Source organism: Chrysemys picta, chromosome 3 (assembly GCF_011386835.1).
Source record: "Chrysemys picta bellii isolate R12L10 chromosome 3, ASM1138683v2, whole genome shotgun sequence".
NCBI classification, from domain to species: Eukaryota; Metazoa; Chordata; order Testudines; family Emydidae; genus Chrysemys; species Chrysemys picta.
In genome coordinates this window covers 177140174-177167567 of record NC_088793.1, presented here as the reverse complement: position 1 = coordinate 177167567, position 27394 = coordinate 177140174, and the positions used below count along the sequence as shown (strand labels likewise).

At 43.2% G+C, this 27394-nt stretch overlaps 1 protein-coding gene across 1 annotated transcript in view; it reads right to left on the bottom strand.

Annotated features, from left to right (window-relative positions):
- Positions 1 to 260: 260 nt before the first annotated feature.
- The window catches only part of MSH2 (mutS homolog 2), a 104415-nt gene continuing 77281 nt past the window's right edge, over positions 261 to 27394 (bottom strand). Inside the window, exons 9-16 of the mRNA XM_005307336.4 lie at positions 26914 to 27037; positions 24038 to 24188; positions 20367 to 20464; positions 17148 to 17393; positions 14795 to 14999; positions 14012 to 14259; positions 10889 to 11061; positions 261 to 663 (exon numbers count right to left, since the gene is read on the bottom strand). Of these exons, the coding sequence (XP_005307393.2) occupies positions 493 to 663; positions 10889 to 11061; positions 14012 to 14259; positions 14795 to 14999; positions 17148 to 17393; positions 20367 to 20464; positions 24038 to 24188; positions 26914 to 27037 (1416 nt within the window). The 3' untranslated portion in view covers positions 261 to 492. The remainder of the gene's footprint in view (positions 664 to 10888; positions 11062 to 14011; positions 14260 to 14794; positions 15000 to 17147; positions 17394 to 20366; positions 20465 to 24037; positions 24189 to 26913; positions 27038 to 27394) is intronic.

The following is a 27394-nucleotide window of genomic DNA, read 5'->3' as shown; positions in this document are numbered from 1 at the left end:
TCAGAACCAGTGAAATGTCTAATCATTAGCTAAGATTCCTTATCAAATGTTTTTCTAAGAGACATCACTAATCCAGCCCTGTTAAAACTACAATTATCCCGGGTATTCTTTTGGACCAGCGAATGCAGCATCAGTGATGACAATGAAAAGTAACTGCAGTAGAGGGCAGCGGTAGATTTTGTGTTAGGACTGACAGTTTTCATAATTAACACAGCATGGTAAAAGTTCTATGTAGTTTGACTTTCTGGAAAAACTATGGCTTTCTTTTATTCACACTTCCCTGATATTAGAGAAATGATTTTATTGAAAATATCAGTAACTAAACTATTACGCAGGTACAATAGGTACTCATTTTAAAAAGTAATTACAAGTCAAGAGAAAGTGTTGCTTCAGTAATGAGTACAAAACATCACAAAGCATAAAACCTACAAGACAAGAAAATGATAGCTCTTGTGACTTAAAACAATTCAAGCAGTGTCATTTTAGCTTTTTTCATGGAGTAACTTTTGTTCGGGAAACAATTTCATTCACAAAACCGTTGTTCTTTGCCAGCACTTCAGCTTTCAATTGTTTCAGTTTGGTTCTAATGTCCTCCTCTGACATGTCTCTCAAGGGCAATGCTTTCACTTTGCAAAGGAATTCCTGAATTATTTTTTCACCTTCCTGAAAGAAAAATGAAAGTGTATTTAACCTTTAAGATCATTCTCTCCCCAATCCCACCAAGGAAGCATCAAGAACAGAATTTCATTAAGCAAAGGATTTAGTAGAGCAATAAGTAGAGCAGAGGTCAGCAACCTTTCAGAAGTGGTGTGCCGAGTCTTCATTTATTCACTCCGATTTAAGGTTTTGCGTGCCAGTAATACATTTTAACGTTTTTATAAGATCTCTTTCTATAAGTCTATAATATATAACTAAACTATTGTTGTATGTAAAGTAAATAAGGTTTTTAAAATGTTTAAGAAGCTTCATTTAAAATTAAATTAAAATGCAGAGCCCCCTGGACCGGTGTCCAGGACCCGGGCAGTGTGAGTGCCACTGAAAATCAGCTTGCATGCTGCCTTTGGCACGTGTGCCATAGGTTGCCTACCCCTGAAGTAGAGCAATTTACTAGAGCAATTAGTAGTAGAGCAATAAGAGTGCTTTCACCTTCTGATTTAAGGGTAGAAATCGTTTGTTGACAAACAAAAATTGTTAAGTTAGTAACTGTCCATGTAAAGATCTGTAGATTTAAAAACCTGCTAGTTTGAAAGGCTGGATCTATTGTGTGTGTTTCATATTTAAATCCCAGTCCATAGTTTAGCTCTAGAGCTGTGCATTAGGTGAACATAAAGAGTATTCCAATATATTTGATCGACAACAGTTGGAACACCTATACAGCTATTGTGAAGCTAAACTGCAAATAGAAACATGTTTTTAAAAACAAGGAAAGGACAAGTTGTTACCAAGCAACCAGAGACTGGCAGTCACCAAGGGGAACAGGTGAAAATAGAAAAGCTGTATGCATTTGCCTTTAAAGAAACCAATGAGCAGAACTTTAAAATTGAAGTGGTGTGCAATAAAACCAAATATTAAGAGCACCAAACAAATCGTTGATTAGATTCAAAATCCCTGTGTTGGTAACACAATATGTCAAGAGTACAAGATTTTGCATAAGCCTCTGTGCAACTCCAGTGCAATAACCTGCTTAATCCCATGGCTCCCGTAATTGTGATTTCCTAGCATGAGGTGCTTATGCAAGGCACATCCAGTGAGGAATCTTCATCAATCTAAAGGACTTGCAGATATATTAGCATGTGTCTGCCTCTAGAAGTGATGTTAATGCATCTGGTAAGTTAAGACAGGCAAAACATCTGAAACTATGCAGTACTACTGTCTCTCTTTCTGAAGTGACACTGTATGGTATAACCTTAAGAGTATTTTTAAAACACCTAAGAAAGAAACATTTCCCCCTACTTGAGAGGTTTGCTACAGTAGGTTATAGCAATTTAATTTACATCAGATTAAGAGATGACACAGTTTGAACTCAGACATGAGAAACAATTTTGCAGAGTATTTTACCCTGACCTTGATTAAGATGCAACAAAAGAACAATTACTGGTAAAAAGTAACCTAAGTTGAGTAGACTGCATAGATTCCATACTCTTGAGATATGTATGTACTCTGGAAATCCCACTGGAATCCTCTACTGGGCCATGACCACAGGGCGGAACATTCAGACTCGGGAGTACACTATTGTAAGGGACTGTTGCCCCAATCATCCCTCAGGTCCTTCCACTTACTCAGGACTCCTCAACAAGATGATGCATTTATTAGGATTTATAAAAAGATTTATAGGAAGGAATGTGGATTTGGACTAAGTGTACTTGAAGAACTACAGCTAATGGCTAAGTTCCCTCTAAGCTGCCTAATAAGCCCCTCCCCACTAGCCCCAGCACACACCTGCCCCGGACTTGCCACAGCTGGGGGAGAGGAGCCCCTCTCCCAACCCGGCCCAGGCCTGCCAGAGCTGCTGGGGAGAGGAGCCCCTCCCTCAGCCCAGCTGCGGTGAGAGAGGGCTGGGGGGGTCCTGTCTCCTCACTGCAGCGTCGGGGCAGCCTGCACCCCAAACCTCTCATCCCAGGCACCACCCCAGAGTCTTCACCCCTAGATGGAGCACTCACCCCCTGCACCCAGTTCTGAGCCCCCTCCCACACCCCAAACCCTTCATCCCCAGTTCCACCTCAGAGCCTACACCACCAGCCAGAGCCCTCATTCCCCCACACCCCAACCCTCTTCCCCACCTTGAGCCCCCTCCCACACTCCGAACCCCTCACCCCCATCCCCACCACATGAATTTTGTTATGTGCACCAATATGAAGGTGATGTGTCACACATCACCTCCATATTGGTGCACATAAAATTCATTCCGCACATTGACATAAAAAATTAGAGGGAACATTGGCTACTGATAATGAATTTTTGTCTGAGCATTGTTAGCATATATGCCCATTTCCTGTGAAAGCAGCAAGTAAACCTCTCCCCTACCCACACACAGGAAGTGGGACTGATTGCAGAACTACTTTCCCAATTGTACATGAGACCTGCTACAAGTTGAGAAAGGAATACTGTGTAACTCCATGACAGAGCACCAGGTAGTCTCCTCGCATGTCTCTGTAACAAAGTTATTTCTTAAACTGTGGAAGCTGTTTTGGATATGGTGGCATAAGTGCCAAGGATTTCATATACTATGACATCATTAAGGTCATAACTCATCTACGCACAGACTGATTCATTAAGAATGTCTGAGAAGAGATGGTTTCCTCAGATTCATCTCCATATGTCACAAACCTAGGAGACCTGCAAATAGATTTACATGCACCAATGCAACTAGGATACGGTGGATCTATTACTGGCACCCTTGGTGAAAAGGCAACATGGGATCATTATTGGCACAAGGACTCACAGAATGGCAGAGAAGCCAACTAGAGACTGTTATAAGAAAGCCTCCTGTTGCCTATTACTAGGCGGTATACTGGGGAATGAAACCTTGCTTAAGCCTATTGGAGGGAAAAAAGGAAGAACAACGAGTGAGGAGAACAATTTTAATTGGCAGCTTATTTCCATGATCCATGCCAGCATCTAGTACCAAATGATCAATTGGTGCTGAGAAAGGCAACAGACCACTGGAACCATGGCAGTGTCTGAATCGGCTTCCCTTGACAACTGAGATTGCTCTCAGATCTGCACCACCTCAACCTCCGCCCAGAGTCTGCGTAAGGCCAAGAGGGAACACTCATGACTTTTCTTCGTCTGCTGAGGAAGAGGTAAAATCTCAGACCAAATCCTCTTACGGTCTTTGAACCTAAAGACTGCTTCAGAACATCTATAAAACACTGAAGTTCCAGAGTCCAAATAGCTAAGTCTTTGACTTTGAGCAGATTAACCCGTAATGCTCTCATCAACAATAGTAAGTTTACTCAAAGAACAAGAGTCTAAATGGGTATAGGCTACAAACCTCCCCAGGAAAAAAAGGGTTACTCACTTTTCCTAACTGTTGTTCTTCAAGATGTGTTGCTCATGTCCATCCCGTTGTAGGTGTGTGCGCTCCCCACATGTACCAGTGCTGGAAGCTTTTCCCTCAGTGGTATCTGCAGGGGACCAGCTCTGGCACCCTCTGGAGTTGCATGTGTATGCTCCTGTATAAGGGGCGCCACTGCCACCACCCCCACCCCCTTCAGTTTCTTATTGCCGAACTCCAACAGAGGGGAAGGAGGGTGGGTATTGGAATGGACACGAGCAACACATCACAAAGAACAGTTACGAAAGGTGAGTAGCCATTTTTTCTCCTTTGAGTGCTTGCTCATCTCCATACCATTGAAGGGGACTCCCAAGCAGTACCTCCAGAGGCGGGTAGGAGTTCATGGATGTGTCGATTGCAACACAGCTCTGCCAAAGCCAGCGTCGTCTCTGGCCTACTGGGTAATGGCATAGTGTGCCGTAAAGGTGTGCACTGACGACCGTGTCGCAGCTCTGCAGATGTCCTGAGTAGGGAAATGGACCAGGAAAGCGGCCTACGACGCCTGAACTCTAGTTGAATGAGCCATCACTATCAGTGGAGACACAGCCTGTGCTATCTCATAGCAAGTATGGATGCAGGTAGTGATTCAGGATGAAATCCTCTGAGAAGACACCAGGAGGCCCTTCATCCTGTAAGTCAGCACAATGAAGAGTTGAGCAGATCTGCGGAAGGACTTGGTGCACTCCACGTAGAAAGCCTGGACACGCCTGACATCTAGGGTGTGCAGACGCCTCTCCTCGTTTGATGTGTGAGGCTTTGGACAGAATACCGGGCGGAAGATATCCTGGTTAACATGGAATTGTGACACAACCTTTGGCAGGAAGGCTGGATGGGGACGCAGTTGTATCTTGCAGAATCCTGTATATGGGGGCTCTGATATAAGAGCTTTAATCTCAGAGACTCACCTCGCTAACAGCTATAAGGAATGCGACCTTCCATGACAGGTGTGAAAGAGAGCAAGAAGCCAGAGGCTCGAAGGGAGGGCCAGTGAGCCTGGAGAGGACCAGGTTGAGATCCCATTGGGGAACTGGATCCCAGACAGGTGGGGAAAGTCTTTCAAGAATCTGATCATCATTTCGTGTGAGAATACTAATCTACCCTGGACGTGAAGGTGGAAGGCCAGTGTGCCAAGTGCACCTTGATCGATGAAAAGGTGAGGCCCTGGTGCTTTAAGTGAAGCACGTAATTCAGGATGGATTGTAGAGATGACTGGACCGGAGAGATATTCTGCTCCGACACCCAGGAGGAGAAGCACTTCCGCTTTGTCAGGTAAATTGCTCTGGTGGAGGCTTTTCTGCTTTCCAAAAGAACCTGCCAGATCTGACTAGAGCAGGCTTGTTCCTCAAGATTTAGCCACACAGCATCCATGCTGTGAGGTGGGGAGAGGCAAGGTTTGGGTGCAATAACCGTCTGGAATCCTGAAAGAGCAGGTCCTGGGCAGTTGGGAAGAGTCCACAGGGCTACTACTGCTAAGTCCATGAGCATGCCGAACCAATGCTGGCAAGGCCAAGCCGGGGCGATCATAATGACTTATACCTAGTCCCTCTTGATCTTCAAGTCGCCCTGGGGCACACCCTCAAAAGGCCTGCTTGCTACCCAGTAGTAGAGCCCAACTGATCAGAGGAGGTTGGCAGTTGGCCCTGGTGGCACTCATACCTTCTTGCGGTAGGGCTCCAACCTGGACTGGCTCCCGAATCTCTGGATCTGCTGTGGTTTGAATCACTTCCTTGCAGGTGCAGGCGCGCAAAGACCCAGGGAGCACAATGTAGCCCTGAAATCTTTTAGACCATGCAATTTATCTGTTTGGTCCGAGAACAGCGCCAGGCCATCGAAGGGAAGGTCCTGGATTGACTGCTGAACCTCCACCAAGAGCCCGGATAACTGTAGCCAAGATGCCCTTCTCATGGACACGGCCAAAACCATGGTCCTGGCTGCGGAGTCTGCTACGTCTGAGGCTGCTTGGAGGGCAGCCCTCACCACTGTCTTGCCCTCCTCGAGAAAGGCCAGGGTCTCCTGCTTACAGCCCTCTGGCAACGAGTCCACAAACTTGGCCATGGATTGCCAAATGTTATAATCATATCTTCCAAGCAGGGCTTGGCGGTTGGCCACTTGCAATTGGAGGCTGGCAGTCGAATAAATTTTTCTGACAAACAAATCGAGCCTCTGTGCATCGTTGTTCTTAGGGATTGAACCATCATGCTCATTGGCACTGGATATGACCAAAGAGCTCGAGGGGGGGGGGTTGTAAAGGTATTAGAAGTCTTTAACTGGGACATAATATTTCCTCTCCGCATGCTTGGAGATGGGGGGCAGGGAGGAGGGAGTTTGCCACAAAGCCTTGATTAACTTTACCACCCCCTTGGGGATGGGCAGGGCCAAATTAGAAGGGGCTGCCATGCTCAATATGTCAAATAGGGTGTCGGAGGGTTCCGACAATTCCTGGGCCTCCAGCCTCAGATTCGCTGCCACTCTTAAGTAGCTCCTGGTGAGCTTTGATGCCATACTGGGGAACTGCATGGGAGGGCCCCGCCACTGCCTCATGAGATGAAGAGAATGAGGAGGTGGGCACAGGTGAGTCAACCAACTCCATTTCCCCTGCTGGGGGAGCCTCAGTCGAGGATAGCTGCCCTCAGGCATCCAACTCCTCTTCTGAGTCTGGGGGTGGACGGGAGACTGTCGCCGATTGCTTCTCAGATGTCCCTGAGACCAACTGCTGCACGTGCTCCGATATCTGAGGGAACCCCCATGGGTTTCAGAACTGCCACGGAGCTGGCTACTGGCCCTGAGACAACATGCTTGCTGGCAGTCCAGGAGGAAATCCTGATGCCACTGGTGGGTGATGGCCTGAGGGCACTGCGACCTCCTTGCCTTCCGAGTCTGAGGAGGAAGAGACTAGTCTTGGGGACCACTGCCACCTCCTTGCCCTTACCATGCTGGCTATCCCAGTGCTCTTCCCTTAGGGACTGGTGCCAGGATGTTAGAGCTTGGTGTTGTGCCTCTGGTGATGGCTCTCGGCAGATCGGGGATGATAGCCTGGGGATCGACGCCAGGGCTGCGGTGACTGGGAACGTGAAGACCTTTGTCTTGACTCCAGGAACCTGTACCATCGATCTAGAGACCAGTATCGTGACTCTGGGGACCGGCATCGAGACTTAGGGGATCAGTGCTAAGAGTCTGGAGAGCGACGCGGATGCTCAGGAGACCTGTGCTGGGCCTCTGGAGACTGGCAGCACGCCTCGGGAGGTCTGCGCCAGATAGCCGGTGATCGACACTGGGATTCCAGAGAGTGGTGCCTGGAGCAGTGCCGGGAGCTCCGGCAGGCCAGCCAGCTCGTGTCAGAGGGACGACAGTGCAGTTCTGGAGACTGCTGGCGGAATGCCACCTGTGATGGTGCCGGGGAGTGGTGCTGCGGAGATGGGGATCGTAAGGGCCACAGGGGCTTGCCTCTCAAGCAGGCAACTTCTCTCGCAGGTGTTGGCAGCACCAGAAGGGACAATATGTCCTTAAGCAGCCTGAAAGGATAGCACTGCCAGGTGCTGGGTTCCTCTGCCAGAGGGGGCTTGACAGATCAGTTGGTGATTCTGGAGCTTGGCTGTGCTCCGGAGAGGATGAGCTGCCCCATGTGGGTCTTTGCTCGGCTCTAGCTTTCTCCTTCCCTTTACGGGACATAGGAGACTGCCCTCTCCCGGTGTGTTTCTTCTGCCTCTTAGCAGGTACTGGTGATGGGGATCACCACCAGTCAGAGGTTGGGGACGGTGGGTTGCTCCACACCGACGTGGAGGTGCTTGGAACGGAGTCGGATTTGGCCATCTCGGAGGCTGGTGCGAGGGCCCGCTCCATAAGGAATGCTTGAAGCCGAATGTCCCTCTCCTTTTTGGTGCGCGGCTTAAAATCTTTACAAATGCGACACTTGTCACTTATGTAGGTTTCCACCAAGCACTTCAGACAGCTTTGGTGGGGATTGCTGATGGACATAGGTTTTTTACAGCACTCGCAATGCTTGAAGCCCAGGGACTAAGGCATGCCCCATCCCTGGGTTAAGTCCCATAGGGGACTAACTAACTTTTTCTATACTTACATTAAGGGAACTAATAAGAACCACACTGTAAACTACTCTCAACAACTATATACAGCAAAAATACTAGAAAGCACACTGGAATAGTCAAAAACTTGCTGAGGCAAAAGCCATTGGCCATTATCTTTGAAAACTCACGGCGATCGGGGGAGGTCCCGGATGACTGGAAAAAGGCTAATGTAGTGCCCATCTTTAAAAAAAGGGAAGGAGGAGGATCCGGGGAACTACAGGCCAGTCAGCCTCACCTCAGCCCCTGGAAAATCATGGAGCAGGTCCTCAAGGAATCAATTCTGAAGCACTTAGAGGAGAGGAAAGTGATCAGGAAGAGTCAGCATGGATTCACCAAGGGCAAGTCGTGCCTGACTAACCTAATTTCCTTCTATGATGAGGTAACTGACTCTGTGGATGAGGGGAAAGCAGTGGATGTCTTAGTCCTTGCCTTTAGCAAGGCTTTTGATACGGTCTCCCACAGTATTCTTGCCAGCAAATTAAAGAAGTATGGGCTGGATGAATGGACTATAAGGTGGATAGAAAGCTGGCTAGATCATCGAGCTCAATGGGTAGTGATCAATGGTTCCAAGTCTAGTTGGCAGGCGGTATCAAGCGGAGTGCCCCAAGGGTCAGTCTTGGGGCCAGTTTTGTTCAATATCTTCATTAATGATCTGGAGGATGGTGTGGACTGCACCCTCAGCAAGTTTGCAGATGACACTAAACTGGGAGGAGTGGTAGATACGCTGGAGAGTAGAGATTGGATACAGAGGGACCTAGACAAATTAGAGGATTGGGCCAAAAGAAACCTGATGAGGTTCAACAAGGACAAGTGCAGAGTCCTGCACTTAGGACGGAAGAATCCCACGCACTGCTACAGACTAGGGACCGAGTTCTGCAGCAGTTCTGCAGAAAAGGACCTAGGGGTTACAGTGAATGAGAAGCTGGATGTGAGTCAACAGTGTGCCCTTGTTGCCAAGAAGGCTAATGGCATTTTGGGCTGTATAAGTAGGAGCATTGCCAGCAGATCAAGGGATGTGATCATTCCACTCTTTTCGGCATTGGTGAGGCCTCATCTGGAGTAGTTTGTCCAGTTTTGGGTCCCACACTACAAGAGGGATGTGGAAAAATTGGGAAGTCCAGCAGAGGGCGATGAAGCACTGGAATGGGTTATCTAGGGAGGTGATGGAATCTCCTTCCTTGGAGGTTTTTAAGGCCTGGCTTGACAAAGTCCTGACTGGGATGATTTAGTTGAGGATTGATCCTGCTTTGAGCAGGGGATTGGACTAGATGACCTTATGAGGTTCCTTTCATCCCTGATATTCTATGATTCTATGATGTTCCAGCACCGTCACTGGCGGTAAGAAGGAACTGAAGGGGATGGGTTGGGGGGCGGCGGCGCCCCTTATACCAGCGCATACGCGCACCACTCCAGAGGGTGCCAAAGCTGGTCCCCTACAGATACCACTGAGGGAAAACCTTCTGGCACCAGTGCATGTGATGAGCACATATACCTACAATGGAATGGACATGAGCAAGCACTTGAAGAAGAATGACTTTCATTTTGCATAACACACACCTAGTATGCTAATCTTTTTTTAAATGTTAAAAAAATTTAGTGTCTGTACATCTGGGTATAGTGCTTAGATTATCCACAAATACAAAGGTTTTTTTAAAAGTCATAAGATACATATAGATAAGGTAAGATACATATATAATGAATAATCAAAAATAACCCAAATTTAGGTGATATAATTTTAATACTCTTTAGATATTAGAATCCGAATACTGGGGTATCTCACTCATGAAAAGTTGTAGAGAGTTTTCATTGTGGAAAGCAAAATATATGAGTGAAGATTGTCCCTCAGTAACAGAGAATTTAGGGTAGGTTGTCTATTTAGAAAATACAATCCATGAAGGAAGTATTTCAGTTACTTTCCCGACTGCACTTCTCATCGGAACTCCAGCTCCATCCCTCCCAGTATTGCCAATGTCTGGTGATGTGTTCATGTAGATGTCCCTTGACCACCTGATGGCATCTAACACCATGAGTTGCCGCATCAGCCAAACGTAGCACTGAACGATTCTGCATTCTCTTAATACTTAGAAAACAATATGAACCTAACTTTTTACTGGCATCAACTATACTGAACAGGCCTGTTTGAGGTTGAAGAAATTAGTGCAGATGAACCCTCACATAACAGGACAAAGACGGGTCAACTGCAGAGCCATGCAAACTACAAACCTAACAAATGCGAGAGCTATTTTTTTACATATAAACTAAATTACAACCAAAGGCACCCTGCCCCCCTCCCCCCCCAAAAAAACAAACAAAAAAAAAACCCCAACCAATTCTGGCCTTCAGCCCATTGGAGAAAGAAAAAAAAACAGATAGTTGGAGCCATGGTCCCATATATGCCTTCAGTCTGTATTGTTCAGCTCAGCATGAAGACATGCATGCAACTCCACCCACTACTTTCTAAAGGGTTCATGTGCATCTCCCTGGAGGGGAGCTCTAAACTGACAACACTAGAGAAGTTGACATTCTCAGAGTCTGACATTTTTCTGGCCCATTTAAACAGTGGCTAAATGTAGCAAAATACAATTCTGCAACCTGTTTGTTCACAGAAAGGATGAAAGGCTTTTGCCAGTCACCATCTTTTTATTCAAAATAATGTATTGTTTGTGTATAACTTGTTTCAGTGAATAATGGTTATCAATCAGTCTGACTAGCTGACATGGGTTTTGTTCGGCCTATGTTAACAAACCTCTTTTTCTCTGTAGCGTCTCTTAGCTGCTGGTTCTCCTTCAGATTCCTCGGGTTTTCCAATAGTTTGGAACTCCTCTAGTTCCAGAGCCTTCTCTTTTGCACTCTCTATTACATGCTTTGGAAAAGCAGCAAGCTCTGCTACATGTATTCCAAAACTCTGATCACAGACACCTGGAGAAAAATAAAGTTAACACTCAGGAGAAAGTATTTACAATGACTAAAAGATCATAAAAACAAGTCCTGCAATATTTCTCTCTTTTTGAGAAGTGAGTGATATGATTTAGATTCTCCCAATATTTCTTGACTTACAACCACTTAGTCTATGTTTGATAACATCCTAGGAAATGTGTTATTTGCCTACAGCCCTGCATAGAATAGTACAAAGGAAGTACAGGACATTCCTTTAAGTTACAATAATTTTTGTCTTTGGTATCTTAGTACTTTCCTCAGTTTCACCCAAGCACTTTGGTATGGAGCTCTGCAACATATAATTAGCTATGCCAAGATATAAGTCCAAAAATATGCACAGAAAGTTATGAAGGAACTTGGAGGTTTATTTTATACATTTTGATGGCTGATACATCATGGCATATTCTTTTCATCTCAGACTAAGGCCCACAGGAAGCATCATGATCATCTAGTCTAACTTCCTGCACATCGCAGACCTTAGAACAGGGATCGGCAACCTTTGGCATGTAGCCTGCTAGAGTAAGCCCCCTGGCGGGCTGGGCCAGTTTGTTTACCTGCCGTGTCCGCAGGTTCGGCTGATCACGGCTCTCACTGGCTGTGGTTCACCGCTCCAGGCCAATGGGGGCTGCGGGAAGCGGCGGCCAGCACATCCCTCGGCACGCACCACTTCCCGCAGCCCCCATTGGCCTAGAGCGGCACACCACGGCCAGTAGGAGCCGCGATCAGCCGAACCTGTGGACATGCCAGGTAAACAAACTGGCCCGGCCTGCCAGGGTGCTTAGCCTGGCGAGCCGCGTGCCAAAGGTTGCTGATCCCTGCCATAGGACCTCATCCACTCACTCCTGTAATAGGCCCCTAACCTCTTGCTGAGTTATTCAAGTCCTCAAAACTTGATTTAAAGACTTCAAATCAGAGACGCCACTATTCTAGTTCAAACCAGCAAGTGACCCATGCCCTACAGTGCAGAGGAAGGCAAAACACCCCAGGGTCTCTGCGAATCCAACCTAGGGGAAAATTCCTTCCAAACTCCAAATACGGTGATCAGTTAGACTCTGAATTTGTGGATGAGACCCACCAGCCAGAGACCTGAGAAAGAATTCTCTATAGTAACTCAGAGCCCTTCCCAGCTTGTTGATAAACAAATGGAAATAAATTGGCTTTGGGCCAAGATTGGCCCTTAACTTAACTCCTCTCCCCACTTGGTGTTTTCTCGCTATAAATACATCAGAGGGATAATCAGATCTCCCCTCAGCCTTTGTTTTGTTAGGCTAACAAAGCCAAACTCCTTAAGTCTCCTCTTGTAAGGTAGGGTTCTCCATTCTTCTGATCATCCTAGTAGCCCTTCTCTGCACTTGTTCCAGTTTGAATTAATCTTTTTTAAACAATGGAGAACAGAATTGCACACAGTATTCCAGATGAGGCCTTATCAGTACCTTGTACTGTAATAATGCTTCCCTCTCTCTACTGGTAATACCTCGCCTGATGCATCCTAGGATTATATTAGCATTTTTCACAGCTGTGATTGACCAATACACCAAGGTCTTCTCCTGGGTTTCCAACTGATAAGTCTGTAGCTTCTAGCAAAAATTCTTGTTGTTAGTCCCTAAGTGCATGACCTTGCACTCTGAACTATTATATTTCATCCCATATCTATTGCTCCGGTTTTCAAGGTCGTCCAAATCTCCTTGTATGATATTGTGGTCCTCCTCTGTATTGGCAACTGTGTCATGTGCAAATTTTATTAGCACATTTCCACTTCTTGTGCTAAGGTTGTAAGTGAAAATATTAAAGAAGATTGGTCCCAAGACCGATCCTTGAGGAACTCCACTAGTAATCTCTCTTCAGCCTGACAGTTCACCTTTCAGCATGACCCATTGTAGTCTCCCCTTTAACCAGTTCCTTACTCATCTTTCGATTCTCACATTAATTTTAATTATGGAACTGTATCAGATGCTTTACTGAAATCCAGGTAGAGTCAATCTACTGCATTTCCTTTGTCTAGAAAATCCGTTATCTTCCCAAAGAAAGATCAGGTTGGTCAGGCACGATCTACCTTTAATAAAAACCATGTTGTATTTTACCTCAATTACCATTTAGATGTAGGTCTTTAATAACTTTTCTCTTTCAAAATTTATTCTAAGGCCTTTCGGTCCTGTAGTTTCCTGGATTACTTTTTTTCTCCTTTCTTAAATATAGGTACTATATTTTTATTCTCCAGTGATACGGTACCCGAGTTTATGGAGTCATTAAAAATCCTTGCTTTTGGGCTTGCAACGTCATTTGCCAGTTCCTTTAAAAAAGGGCAAAATAACTTTTTGCTAGATATGAATTGTTGCATAAATAAGTTAGCCAGTATCTTCAGTGATTATGCCTCCACACATTGAACCATTTGTTAATTAAAATATATGTATCCGGAGCTTACTGTTTTATTTCTTTTTACCATCTTACTGAACTGTTCTGCTAAACTCTAACACCTATCCTCCCTGTAGAAATAGGTTCCAATTTTTTGCTCTAAAATAAAATTATAAGGCATGAAATATGCCAGAGTCATTATAGGTAGGTAGTATGTTAACTAGAAAATTGCAAAGCTGTGAAATTATTTGTGAAGGATTTCTCCTTTTGATAATGCAATATTAAAAACAGGACAAAAGCTTTAATTTGTGCTGTAGAACTATGTCTGGGGATCAGAAAACAACTCATTTCATTACCAAAATATACTGATTTTCATCTGTATTCACCCAGAGATGCAGCTCTCTGTAGGTATCCGATTTCAGAGAGAAAGGGACCAAATCATTAGTGATGGCTAAGAACAGCTTGAGACCTACTATCAAAATAGAAAAGGTAGTTTCAGGTCTTTTTGCAGGAAAGGCTCCCTTTTCCTCTCCCATGGCACCTGATAGTTTTATCTTGTTCAGCATTTAAAAGATCTCACCTTTCTTGACACGGTAAAGCATAGTCAGCATCTCATCAGTGGTTAGTGCTGTAACATGTAAATTATTCACAGTTGGCACTTGGTTAGCAAGTGCTGTCAGTTCATGAAAATGCGTAGCAAACATACAGAAGGCACAAATTTTGCTGGCGATATATTCTGAAATAGCCCATGCCAACCCAAATCCATCATATGTTGAAGTTCCTCTTCCCAACTCATCAATGATTATTAAAGAGTTTTCAGATGCTGTCCTAAAATAAAAGCATTTTTTCAAAGTTTAGATAGTGCAAGCTCTCTGAAATTCAAAATTTAGTCTAATGCCAAGTGCAAATAGTTAACTGTATACACACACACACACACACACACAGAAACGATATCATAGAATATCAGGGTTGGAAGGGACCTCAGGAGGTCATCTAGTCTAACCCCCTGCTCAAAGCAGGACCAATCCCCAGACAGATTTTTGCCCCAGATCCCTAATGGCCCCCTCAAGGATTGAACTCACAACTCTGGGTTTAGCAGGCCAATGCTCAAGCCACTGAGCTATCCCCTCCCCTCTTGTTATGCAAGAGACATGATTATCAGGCTCACATGAAAATTTGTGAATGAAGATGAGCACGCATTAAGTAAAACACTTAGGCTGTTCTCATCTAGGAGCATCAGTATCTATGGTGATAAGTTACATATTTTCTAAGTAATAGAAACAAAAATGGTACAATATAAAAAAAATCCTTTAAGGTAGCCTCCTCCCCCTTTGATGAAACACAAAGCAGGTACAGCTCTTACCGAAGAATTGATGCAGTTTCTAACATTTCTGCCATGAAAGTCGAGACACCTTTCAACTGACTGTCTCCTGCTCCTACCCGAGCGAGAATACAATCCACAATAGTCACTTCCGCTGAGTCACATGGTACAAAGCACCCAATTTGGGCCATAAGAACTATCACTCCAGCCTGGCGAATGTATGTTGATTTCCCTCCCATGTTAGGACCTAAGAAATTAATGTTGACAAGAAATTAATAAATTAGCTTCCTCTTCTTTGTACATTATGTACAGCTTTAAGGGATTCTTAAGCTTAATGGGTCTGAAGCTAAATTTAACCTAAGATAGACATTTAAAAACTTCCTCCCTATATAACCACAGCTGCAACAAGTAGTACAGCTTCATGGATGGAACTTGCAAACACTTGACTGCAACTGCAAACACTTGACTGCAGTTCTTCCTAAGGAAGATTTTTTTTTTTTTAATAACCTGACTTCTCAAAAATATGAGCAACACTCTGAAGTGCACGTACATACTGGTAAACTAAAGCAAAGCTAGAAGGGTTTAATTTTATGCTCATCAGTCTTGATAGTGTTTCCTTTCAACAATAAATGCAGTCTGCTTTAAGTTACAAGATCAATTACTTCCTCCACAATCTGCTCCATATAAAACTATTTTAAAAAGTGATTTATTAAACAAAGGAAACGTTAACTGTAGTTAGTGAATTGGTAATTGTTTCTGGTCATCTATCTTGCTCAGGAGCTTTTGAAAATCCTACTAGACAACTATCTGCTTCTTGGGTGCCTATACACACCTTTGGAAATCTGGTTCCATCTCCTTCAAGTTTTCAGAATTAACAGACTTAATTCCTCTCCCACCTAATTTTTATTTGTAGACTGGAGGAGGAAAACAGGCTTTCCTGATTTTTCAACATCCAGTCGGTTTCTCATCTTTGAATGAGCTACTCCAAATGAAGAAAAACATTCTCTGCGCCCGCTAGACAAACAAACCAAAATTTGAGGAGGGCTCATTGTTGCAGAATATCTTTATGTATGTGATTGTAATAGATTCTGGTAAGTTTAGGCCTTAACATAGGTTGTCAATTTCAAATGTAAACAGATTTTAAAAAGAAGTGTTTAATTTACATTCCCTCCCCCCTCACCCCCCGACACACACACTTTTTAATCCATTGATTTTTATCCACTCTGGTAACAGAAGAGTATGAAAGTATAGCAGATTATTCATATTACAGGAAATGTACATATATACAGTATAGATATTATTTTAGACAAACTACACATCTATACACTGTATAGAAACTACACTGTCTACTGGACATATTAACATGTATTGCTCCTGTAAAGTCTACCTGTAAAGTAATCAGCACTTACACTATCAATATGACGTTTATGCATCTCCCTGGTAAGTCACATTAGCAATAACTTCTGAACAAGGACTGCAGACAACATTTTCAAATAGAATGGCCTATCTAATTATCGTAACAAGAATGGCAACACAATCCAATGAATTATGATGCATTTCAAGTTAGATTCTGGGATCTTTCAAGGCAGAAACCATGTCTTCCTCCATGTATGTACAGTAGCAATCACATTGTTGGTATTAAGAATGATTTCACCTTAGAATTTGTTACGAAAACAAGTGTTTACTATATCGCTAATCTATTAAGTATATTACATCATACTACCTTTTAAAGTACTCCATTCTATGTTAAATTAACATAGAGAGATTTAACATTCCCCTAAGTGTTAACTTATAACGCTGACTCAAGTGTATGGCAACTCCACAGAAATTGTGAACACATACACTGTCATCTTTTAAAGTGCTATGGGATTTACTAAGGTTCTAGTATCTATTTATAAATATTTGTAAGACCTCTCTCTCCTCTACCCTAACAATCCTGTTTAAATGTCACCAGACCCCAACTGCCATAACCAGAGTTCCCACAAGCGCATCTCTAGTTACAATCATGCTGACCAGTTCTCTGACTAGTCATTTTGAAGACTGGTGAGTCCATGTGTATGAACTACCCAGCACAGATGGAAACATTTTATAAGTACATCGTGGCCACTTTTTGTTTTAAAATACATGCTTATTAACCATAACCGTCACAAAAATATAGCGGTGGTGAAACTGGCTTATGAAAGCCAGTCTCACCTTTTTTTCAAAACCTACCCCAAATGCCAACACTGGTATAAGTACATTACTAAATGGTCTCTTCCCCCATACCTATAAAGCACTGAATGGTTTTGACAGACTTATTTTTTAAAAACATCTTTCACAAGAAATACTTCAAAATTGACATTGCTTCTTGAGCTTAAATGAAAATTGAAAATATTGCATATAAATTAGTTTTTACCAGTAATAATATGGAACATCTGCTTGCCCTTCTCAAAGTTAACATCATTGGGGATGAATGCTATGTCATCTTGAACTTCAATGCAAGGGTGTCTGGAACCTTTCAGCACAATTCTTCCTTGTCCCTTTTCCAGAATGACCGGACGGACGTACGGCACAGGTGCTCCATTTGATACATGAGCAAAACTGACAACAGCATCTAACTGAGCTATCACATCATTCATTGTCTGTATTGGCTCTACATATCCTGTTTTAAGAAAAGCAGAACAATTCATCTATAATGGTACTGAATTTATATTTATACAGATAAAAAACAAGGAAATTTTAAACCTAAATTTGAACTAAAATCGGGTAAGTTCTTTAGGGCAGGGACTGTCCCTCCTTTTGTGTTTGTGCAGCACACAGCATTTTGTGGACACTATGAAAAAGAAAAAACTGCAATTTAAAATAAAACTGCAAAAATCTCAAATCAGAGTTCAACTTATCTTTCACATACTTTCCAATCGATTACTATGATCTGGTCATAAAATCCATGTTTTTTTAAATTAAATTTTGCTTTAAAGCAAATATGGAAACCAATGAAGTAATGAATACATCTTTGTTAAATAACTCCATTCATCTTGCAGACCACCTATTGCAGATGATAGTGACAAATCTGAGTTGAATGAATAGTACACCTCTACCCCAATATAACGCAACCAGATATAACACGAATTTGGATATAACGCGGTAAAGCAGTGCTCCGGGGGAGGGAGGGCGGGCGGGGTGGGGGGCTGCGCACTCCGGTGGATCAAAGCAAGTTCGATAGAACGCAGTTTCACTTATAATGAGGTAAGATTTTTTGGCTCCCGAGGACAGCATTATATCGGGGTAGAGGCGTATGTGATAATACAAATGTGTAACACAGACTCGACTGCTCTAGTGACAGATCATCACACACCATATTTGAAATGAGAGTTAAGAAATCATCATGTGATTCCTATACTTGGACCACAAAGATATGATGCTCTCAATCTATAATGGGGAGGAGGCATGCCCATTACTAACTGTCTCTTACTGGCATTAGAGAAGGGGGGAAGCTTATTTAAATATGGAAAAATAGATGGTCAGAACAACCACACAACCTCTGATGACCACTATTTGGATGTGTCACAAAAGCAAGGTCGAGTGAGAGCACATACTGTGTAGTTATTTAAATTCTATAAGGTGCGTTAATAGCATTAAATGTTTGTTGAGGGTATTGGTAGTGATTGAACTACAAACCCGTAATTACTTTAATATTTACAAGTGGTATAACATGTCAAAAGAAGTGACTAGTGCAGTGCAAAAAATTCATTCCAGAAAATTCTGCCAGGCATCTCATTGCATAGCAGGGTACAGAGCACCATGAAGGCTTTTTTAAAAAGATCACTTCCGAATAAGAATTGTATACACAATCCAGACTGTAGAAAGTTTCTTTATTATATTGCTTCCACTGGAGGAAGACAGAAAAATTATGTTTAAATATAGGAGTACACATCTGTGGGCTTGTGTTAACACACCAGTGAAGTCTTTAAATGAGTCAAGAGAGACCTACTTTTATGTCTGCTGGATTTTTATTGTAGAAGATGCCATCTTTACAAACCTCCTAATTTGCTTTCACGTAGCTGCACAATGTATATTAAAGCAAAAGACATAAAACTAATAGCTACTGCATGATGCAAACTATGAAAATAGGATCCGATCGAGCCAAACGAACGTTGGCGTTGCAATGTATTAGTGAATTCTATACACAGTAGTGTATGCAAGTGGCCACTGCAACTGACTACAGTCAAGCAAATTAATCCAACAGAAACAGAATAAAAGTTAAACAAGCTTTATGCAAAAAAATCATTATGCGGGCTTTTGCTGCCTTTAACTCCAGATAGAAGTAAACAAAATGTAATATAAAGCTTCAGAGGAGAGCAAGAGATTCAGCCTTCTTCTCAACATTTTGTATTTCTTTAATTATGGTACCCAGATACAGAATAGGATTTACAATTCCTATAATCTGGATCAGTTTATATGGCAGAATGAGAAATCTTGAAGTAATTTCCATTTGTTTTTCAGCATTATATCTGTGCTTAACTATCTATTCCCAAAATATATTTGCTGTGAGAGAGAAGCTAAAAGAAAGAAAAAAATTAGGACAAGGCTGCTGCAACAGATTTGTCTCAAGTGCATACTTTTGCTACACACACATGCATACATGCACCTACTGCAGGTCAACATTCTATACAATATGAAACAAATGTGTGCTGCAATGCTAATTGATTATTTATCCCTCTGCACCTAACATTTTTGCCTCATATCAGCAGATTTTTTCCTGGTTACTAATTCTCCCTTTAAAGCACTTGCAAGTTTAACAGTTACCATTCAAAAACAACTTCAAAGCTAGTTCTTAAGAACAGTGCTTTACATAATTACTATAAGCATTTATTTGATCGACTTAAAGCTGCCAAGAAAGTATTCATAAAGACACAGAACACTTATACCATGTTGATTTCTACAATTTTCGTCACTGTTCTTTGACTTAAAGATGCATAACTCTCAGCTCTTTCCTTGCTGGGCTAGTGGCTCATTTAAATAAAGCTTGCTTAACTACATTTTTTTTTTCTTCCAGATTTGGGATTTATGTTCATGGGCTTTCTAATTTATCCCCTAAAGATTTAAGAATTGCTTTGCATGAAACTATGCTTCCAAGTTATAATATTTCAGCACTCTTCACCAAGGAACATTAAACATTTTGGCCACTTGAATAGGTGACCAGTCCATTTTCAAACAATTTGGGAGTTAAGGGACTCGTGCTTGAAACCAACTGCAAACAATAGATCACTGTGTATACAGGAACAAATAAAGACTATAGTAAATTCCCCACCCATGTACTTATTCGCTACACCGATACTGACTTGGACTCTTAATACATTCCATGGGTGGCGTACCTGAGCCCACTTATCCACTGGCACTCTAAAAACTCCCACACCCTAATCTGGGTCTATGCTGGTTATGTGATATGTATGTATCTCTTCATCCTTGTAACCGATACAGGTAATCCCTCATAACTCAAGCCTGACCCCAGATGTACAGTACCTTCCCTCTTAACTTGTGTATATTTAATTTTAAACATTAACTTTAATAAAAAATTTAAATCAGTTCTCCAAACATTTCAGCTCATTTCATTTGTTAACAGAGACTTATTTACCTGAAGCAATATTAATGATTTCTTTAACAATGGCTTCCTGAGCCTCTTCATACTCTTCTCTACTTCTTATGTAGTCTTCATTGAAGGAGCTCAATTTACTGTGAACAAAATCACAATATTCAAGTTGATGTTCTCTCAGTCTGTACTACTGTTTGCTACAATACATCACTTTTTGTTTTTTCAGTTAACGGCAACTTGTTAACTGTGTTCTACTTGGGGAGGACAATCCAAAAATCAAGACGCAGAACATCTAAGGTTATGTTGGTATGAACAAATGGATTAGAGTTTAGACTACAGTCCAACAGAAGATCCTAAGCTTAAGTGACCTTAAGCAGCTGTTTAATGTGTCTGTACACAGCTATTTCAAAAATCTAGCAATGTATCTGTTTTCTGTGTGAGTGTGAGTGTGAGAGAAGAGAATGGATTTATTTATTTTTTAAAAGGACAGAATCAGAGCTGAACTGTGGCTACCCTATAATGAACTGTGATGTGTGGAAGATCTGATGGGGGGGGAAACTAGACACTGAGCAGTTAAATGATTTGTCCGAACACGTACAGAGGTCCATATTAGAGCTGTGCACACCTGAAGAAAGCAATGTATATTACGATAAGTCTACTTTTTTCATTCATAAAGTCTCAAGTAGCTACTGCACATTATGAATAATTCATAGTCCTCAAATAAGGTGGGTTTAGATGGATGTGTGATGCTGGCAGATCAGGTGACAGCTCATTCCAAGGCCCCTAGGCCTTAACTGAACATTGACAAATGCATAGCTGGAAACCAGTCTGGCTCACCTGTGTGTTAGCATTGTTACAACAGGTACCCTGTTTCCCTGAAAATAAGACAGTGTCTTATATTAATTTTTGCTCCCAAAGATGCGCTAGGTCTTATTTTCAGGGGATGTCTTATTTTTCAGAAATGAAAAATGCCTTATTATCGGTGGATGCCTTATTATCGGGGAGGTCTTATTATCGGGGGGATGCCTTATATTACAACGAGAGGCAAAACTGTAAGTAGGCCTTATTTTCGGAGGATGTCTTATTTTCGGGGAAACAGGGTATTAGGTTTATGAAAACATGTTTAGTGTTGGACTTTATGAAATGCTTGTAAATTGCTGCATGCAATAATCTCACATATCTGCATCCCATGTTATAAGGTAATATTTACGTATTTGCTCTGAAACTGTAAACCCCCAGAGTCAAGAAAAAGCACTAGCATGTACTAAATACTAGTTCACCACAGGAAGTATTATTTCCTGTCCAACAAAAGAAGGCCCATAGACATCAGACAAACCATTGTGGAACATCAAAGGACAAGACTTCATTGATTGCTCCCCCTCACACCTAGAAGAAGAGATGTGCATGGGGACTTGTCCCATCAGCTTGAACTCTGGGGGAAGGGAATAAAAATCCCTGATAGGAAGAAACTGCATCTCTTCACTGCTTGGACTTGGAAGGTGCAAGATTTCTAAGCATATGCAAGGGATCCCCAGTGTTTGGCCTGGGTTAACCCTAGAGGACTTATAGAGCTTGCATATTATAGCACTTCCATTACACACACACAAATGAGTTAATCTTAGGTTCCAAAGGGTATGTTTACTTGCTCTAACCTTGTAAATAACTTATTTCTTTTCTTAGTTAATACATTTTTAACTAATTTATTATAGAACTAGCTACAGTTGTTGTCCTTGGTGTAGGACCTAAAGTGCAACTGACCTGGGGTAAGTGAATATTGTGATTTTTGATACAAGGGACCATCTATCACAACGGCAAGCTTATCTGGGTGGCAAGATAGATTGGAGTACCCAAGGGAACTGTCTGACTTCATGTTAAGGCTACTGCAGTGCATGAGGAGTTCACACTTGGTACTTAGTTGGTGAAATCTAAGTATAGAACTCTCAAGCGATTTGGGATGTGTGCCCTCCTCCTCAACAGTTTTCCCTGAGGTTGGTGCTCACGCTCCTGAGCCTCTCCAAGCAGCTTCACAACATGATGTTCAAGAGACGGTTAAAACAAATATATATCTATATACACCTCTAAGCTACCTTTTAATCTCCGCTCTCCAGGTTAGGTTCTATGGGGCCATATACGAAAGTTTGCACTGTGACTGTGCCTATTCCATGAATAGAGGAAATTCAGCTCCATGACTGTCAACTCAGTCTATTTGAGTGCCTTTATTCACAACAAAGAGGTTACAAAAAAGTTAAGTTTTTCTAAGGGATTCTTTGACTTACTTATAAACATCAATCCTCTATGAGGACATTTTCACTTATTAAATTTAGCATCTTCCATAGCTGATTAACAGTATTTAACATCAATTTTGCATTGTGAAGTAAAACAAGATTTAGAACAACTAAGAGCACAAAAGATAACTGCTTTACATTTTAGGGATGTTTTGAAGAACATTATAATCTTTCAATCAAATTAATGTTTATTCCCTCATTCTTGTTTTGGTCATCAAAATATACAAAACAAACTAAGCCAGCATATTTGGAAAGGCCAAGACAAGAAAATTAATTAAGCAAAATATACTGGAGAACAGAAAGGATTACCTCAAATAGCTGCATATAAAACTATAATTAGCTGTTTTCTACAACAGCCTGCAGAATGCCTTCACTATGGACAATTGCAGCCAAATCATCCAACAGAAATGGACTGAAATCAAAGCAGCAAAAATATCTGGCAGGGTACAGGGGGAATGCTAGAAGTGTGGTAGTGACAGCGATGCCTGCACCAGCACTCCCTTCCCTCATGCCCATCTCAACAACATTTCAGTCTGTGAGCAAAATGATTACACAGAAGAGGGGGAAATCAAGCAATTCAACATGTAAATATGCTACTCCTGGGGGCATTCTGAGGCAAAAAATTTAAAATTCTGCAGATTTTGTCAAAACACCACTACATAATCACACCAGTTTCAATTATTTTGGTAATTTATTCCAAAATACCTGTCAGCAAGTATGTCCATAACAATACAGACACACACAAAATTTCCCCCAGCAGTTAGGCTGACCAGATAGCAAGTGTCAAAAATCAGGACAGGAGGTGGGGGGTAATAGGTGCCTATGTGAGAAAAAGACCCAAAAAAGGGACTGTCCCTATAAAATCGGGATATCTAGTCACCCTACCAGGAGTAGAGTTAAAGAAACTCCTATGACACCCAGTTCCTGTTTCTCTTCCCTCTTCCCCCTGACCCAGAGCCCAGGTGGGGGGCCAGACACACACAGCCCCCCCCCCCCCCGAGCCCAGCCACAGTGCCCCCCCCAGCCAATACACCCAAACCCATTTCCCACCCCAGAGCCCAGCTGCAGCCCCGCTCCTCTCTTCCCCCTCCCCTCCCCGGCTCAGATACCCACCCCTCTCCCTGCCAAGCCCAGCTGTGGGCCCTCCCCTTGCCCTAACACTCAGTCCCCCTCCCTCCCCCCCAGGACCCAGCCGTGGCTCCCCTTACTAGGACACCCAGTCCCCTCCACCTGTCTCCCCCGATTTTTGACACTTGCTATCTGGTCAGCCTAACTGCTGGGGGAATTTTTGTGTGTGTCTGTATTGTTATGGACATACTTGCTGACAGGTATTTTTCTGAAAGAAAACCCTCATGGGTCTACACAAAAAGGGATGAATTAGCATCTCAAATCAAACAACTGAAAAGATGAATAATGTCTGCCAAATACCTGTTTGTGAATTTCACACCATTCTTCTGGGTATCTAAGATCTTATATTTTGCATTGTTCCGAAGGACTTTTTCTTCCCGGCAGGTAATTCGGAAGTAATGTCCTAACTGTGAATTGGAGTCCAATTTGATGTTCTTGCCAGCTTCCAAGCCTTTTCAATAGGAGGGAGGTGGGGGAGGAAAAGAGAAATGAATGATTTCACCATATGATCCCTATTCTCTGAATGCTGCCTGTCAGCTGGGTTGCCATTTAAATTATACTGGGCACGCCAAGTTTAATGTTCTTGTCTTTGGTGCTATAGAACTTTGTTCGGAAATGTATTGCTCACCTCCACCATTAACTCAATAAACCATCAAATGGCACATTTATCTAACTCAAAGTTCCATCTTGCTGCTGGATACAAAATAAGCATCACATCATAGAATCATAGGCTGGAAAGGACCTCAAGAGGTCATCTAGTCCAGTCCCCTATACTCATGGCAGGACTAAGAATTATGTAGACCGGGGTGGGCAAACTTTTTGGGCCGAGGGCCACATCTGGGTGGGGAAATTGTATGCAGGGCTGGGGCAGGGGGTTCAGGTGCGGGAGGGAGTGCGGGGTGCAGGAAGGGGCTCAGGGCAAGGGATTGGGGCAGAGAAGGAGTGTGGGGTGTATGAGGAGGCTCAGGGAAGGAGGTTGGGGTGCAGGAGGGGGCTCAGGGCAGGGGTTGGGGTGCAGGAGAGGTGCAGGGTGCGGCACGGGGTTGGGGTGCACAGGGGTGCAGGGTGCAGCAGGGAGCTCAGGGCAGGGGGTTGGGGTGCAGAAGAGGTGCGCGGTGTACAAGGGGGCTCAGGGCAGGGAGTTGGGATGCAGGAGGGGTGCGAGCTCCGGCCTGGCGCCGCTTGCCTAAAGCAGCTCCGGGGTGCCAGCGGCGCACACCAGGGCCAGGGTAGGCTCCCTGCCTGCCTGCCTTGTCCCCGGCACTTGCCACTCAAGGAAGTGCTGCGGCCGCTGGGGGAGGGGTGGGTGGAGGGCTCTGCGTGCGCTGCCCTTGCCAGTGCCTCCAGTACCTTCCCCAAAGCTCCCATTGGCTGCGGTTCCCCATTCCCATCCAATGGGAGCTGCGGGGGGCAATGCGTGCGGAGCCCTCTGCCCCCCCGGCCAGGCCTGCTTCTGAGAGCGGCACCGGGCCTGCGGCACCACGGGGGGCAATCCCGCAGGCCGGATCCAAAGCCCTGAGGGGCCGGATCTGGCCCGTGGGCCGTAGTTTGCCCACCCCTGATCTAGACCATCCTTGACTGGTGTTTGTCCAACTTGCTCTTAAAAATCCCCAATGATGGAGATTGCACAACCTCCCAAGGCAAATTATTCCAGCGCTTAACTGCCCTGACAGTTAGGAATTTTTTCCTAATGTCCAACCTAAACCTCCCTTGCTGCAACTTAAGACCATTGCTTGTTGTCCTAGCCTCAGTGACTAAGAAGAACAATTTTTCTCCCTCCTCACTCCTCCTTCCATATTCAGCTAAGACTAAATATCATGTGTACAAAGCAAATTACAAGTATTGTCTATATAACTATCAATATAGAGCAGCGGTTCTCAAACTGTGGGTCGGGACCCCAAAGTGGGTCGCGAACCCATTTGAATGGGGTCACCAGGGCTGGCTTAGATTTGCTGGGGTCTGGGGCTGAAGCCGAAGCCGAAGCCTGAGCCCCTCTGACTGAGGCCAAAGCTGAAGCCTGGGAGCTTCAGCACTAGGCAGTGGGACTCAGGTTACAGACCCCCTGCCTAGGGCTGAAGCCCTTGGGCTTTGGCTTTGCGTCCTCCCCGACCAAGGCAGGAGGGGTTCAGGTGGGCTCAGATTTCAGTTCCCCCTCATGGGGTCCTGTAGTAATTTTTGTTGTCAGAAAGGGGTCACGGGGCAATGACGTTTGAGAACCCCTGATACAGAGCTAAGCTCATTTGTATTAAAAAAAACTGCTTATCTCAATTGATACATGCTTCTGGAGGAGGAAACCCCAGTTCCAGTTCTAGCCAATCAAGTCTTTTGCTCCCTTTCATCCAGGTTATTTTGTTTAGAAACACAAAGTATAAACAAGTTTGGTTTACTTGTGTCCCAAAAACCAATCAAAGCAGCCAGAAGTAAGTTTAGCACCATTTTTGGAATACAGCAAACTAAGCAGACTTCCATTCACTGAAGTAGTTGACTAACTAGGTGATCTGTAAAGAAAAACTGAATTGTGTAGAGTACATCTGGAACCTCCAGAAGAAGAAGAAGCAGGGTCACATGAGCAAAACCATGATGTAAATAAAAAACTGTACTTTAGATTAATTTATTTTGTCAGCGTTGCCAGTTTTTCTTACCACTTCATTTTCATTAAAAGAGATTATGTGAATCATGATCAATGTGAGATTTGCACTGACTGTACCACACAAGAAATGGTAGTTTTAAATGTTTAATTCTGCTTAATAGAATTCTGTATTCCATTTTATATGCACCTTCATGCCACAAAAAATGGGCATGTCCAGAATGGACACCAATATGAATAGATAAGGACAGGATATTTGACTACACATTCCCCAAGGGTCTCAATAAAAATAAAATCAGTGGAGAAGACTAGACACAGTTACAGTAAATAAATTCTGTACAACCCTGTAATAGGTGTGCAGCAACTGGTGAAACATTCTGAAACACCACCTTTCACAAAAAGCAATTTGGGCATAAAGTTGTTTGTTTCTCTCCACGTACATACTAAATAACACCATTAAAATCATCCAGCAGTCTAACGAATAATTCAATAATTAAACTAAAAATAAAAATACCTAACTCTTATATGGCCAGTAGATCTCACAGCACTTTATAAAGAAAGTATTAAAGGGATTTTTACCCCACAGTACCTAGTTCTCTGGCTGCAGTCTTTAGAAGAGTCTGCATGCTCTCCTCTAGTTTGTTCATCTTCTCTCTCAACTCGGTCAGATTAGGATCAAAAGAAGCCTTCACAAGGAATTCATGATTTTCCACCTATGAAAAGAAGAATGAGAATGAATATAACTATAGTAACATTTGGATTGCTGCATACATTAGTCACTTAGTTTGATTTGGTTTAATAGTTTTTGTACATCATTTCATAATTCAGTATTGTTTGTGTCAGATGATATTCTAGAGCTGAAGAGAGTTTTGCTGAATCACAAACAAAGCCTGGTAGGGCTCCTCCTCTGGCTGGACACTCCGCAGGCTGCTATGTTTGAAGCTCACCTCACTGGGTCTCATGTACGCTAAGCTTTTTGAGTCTAAACAATTCTAAGCACTATACTTTGCTAGAGTGTCCCTCCTGAGACCTGACACCTTGCGGTCCAACTGCCTAGCCCCTGGGACTAG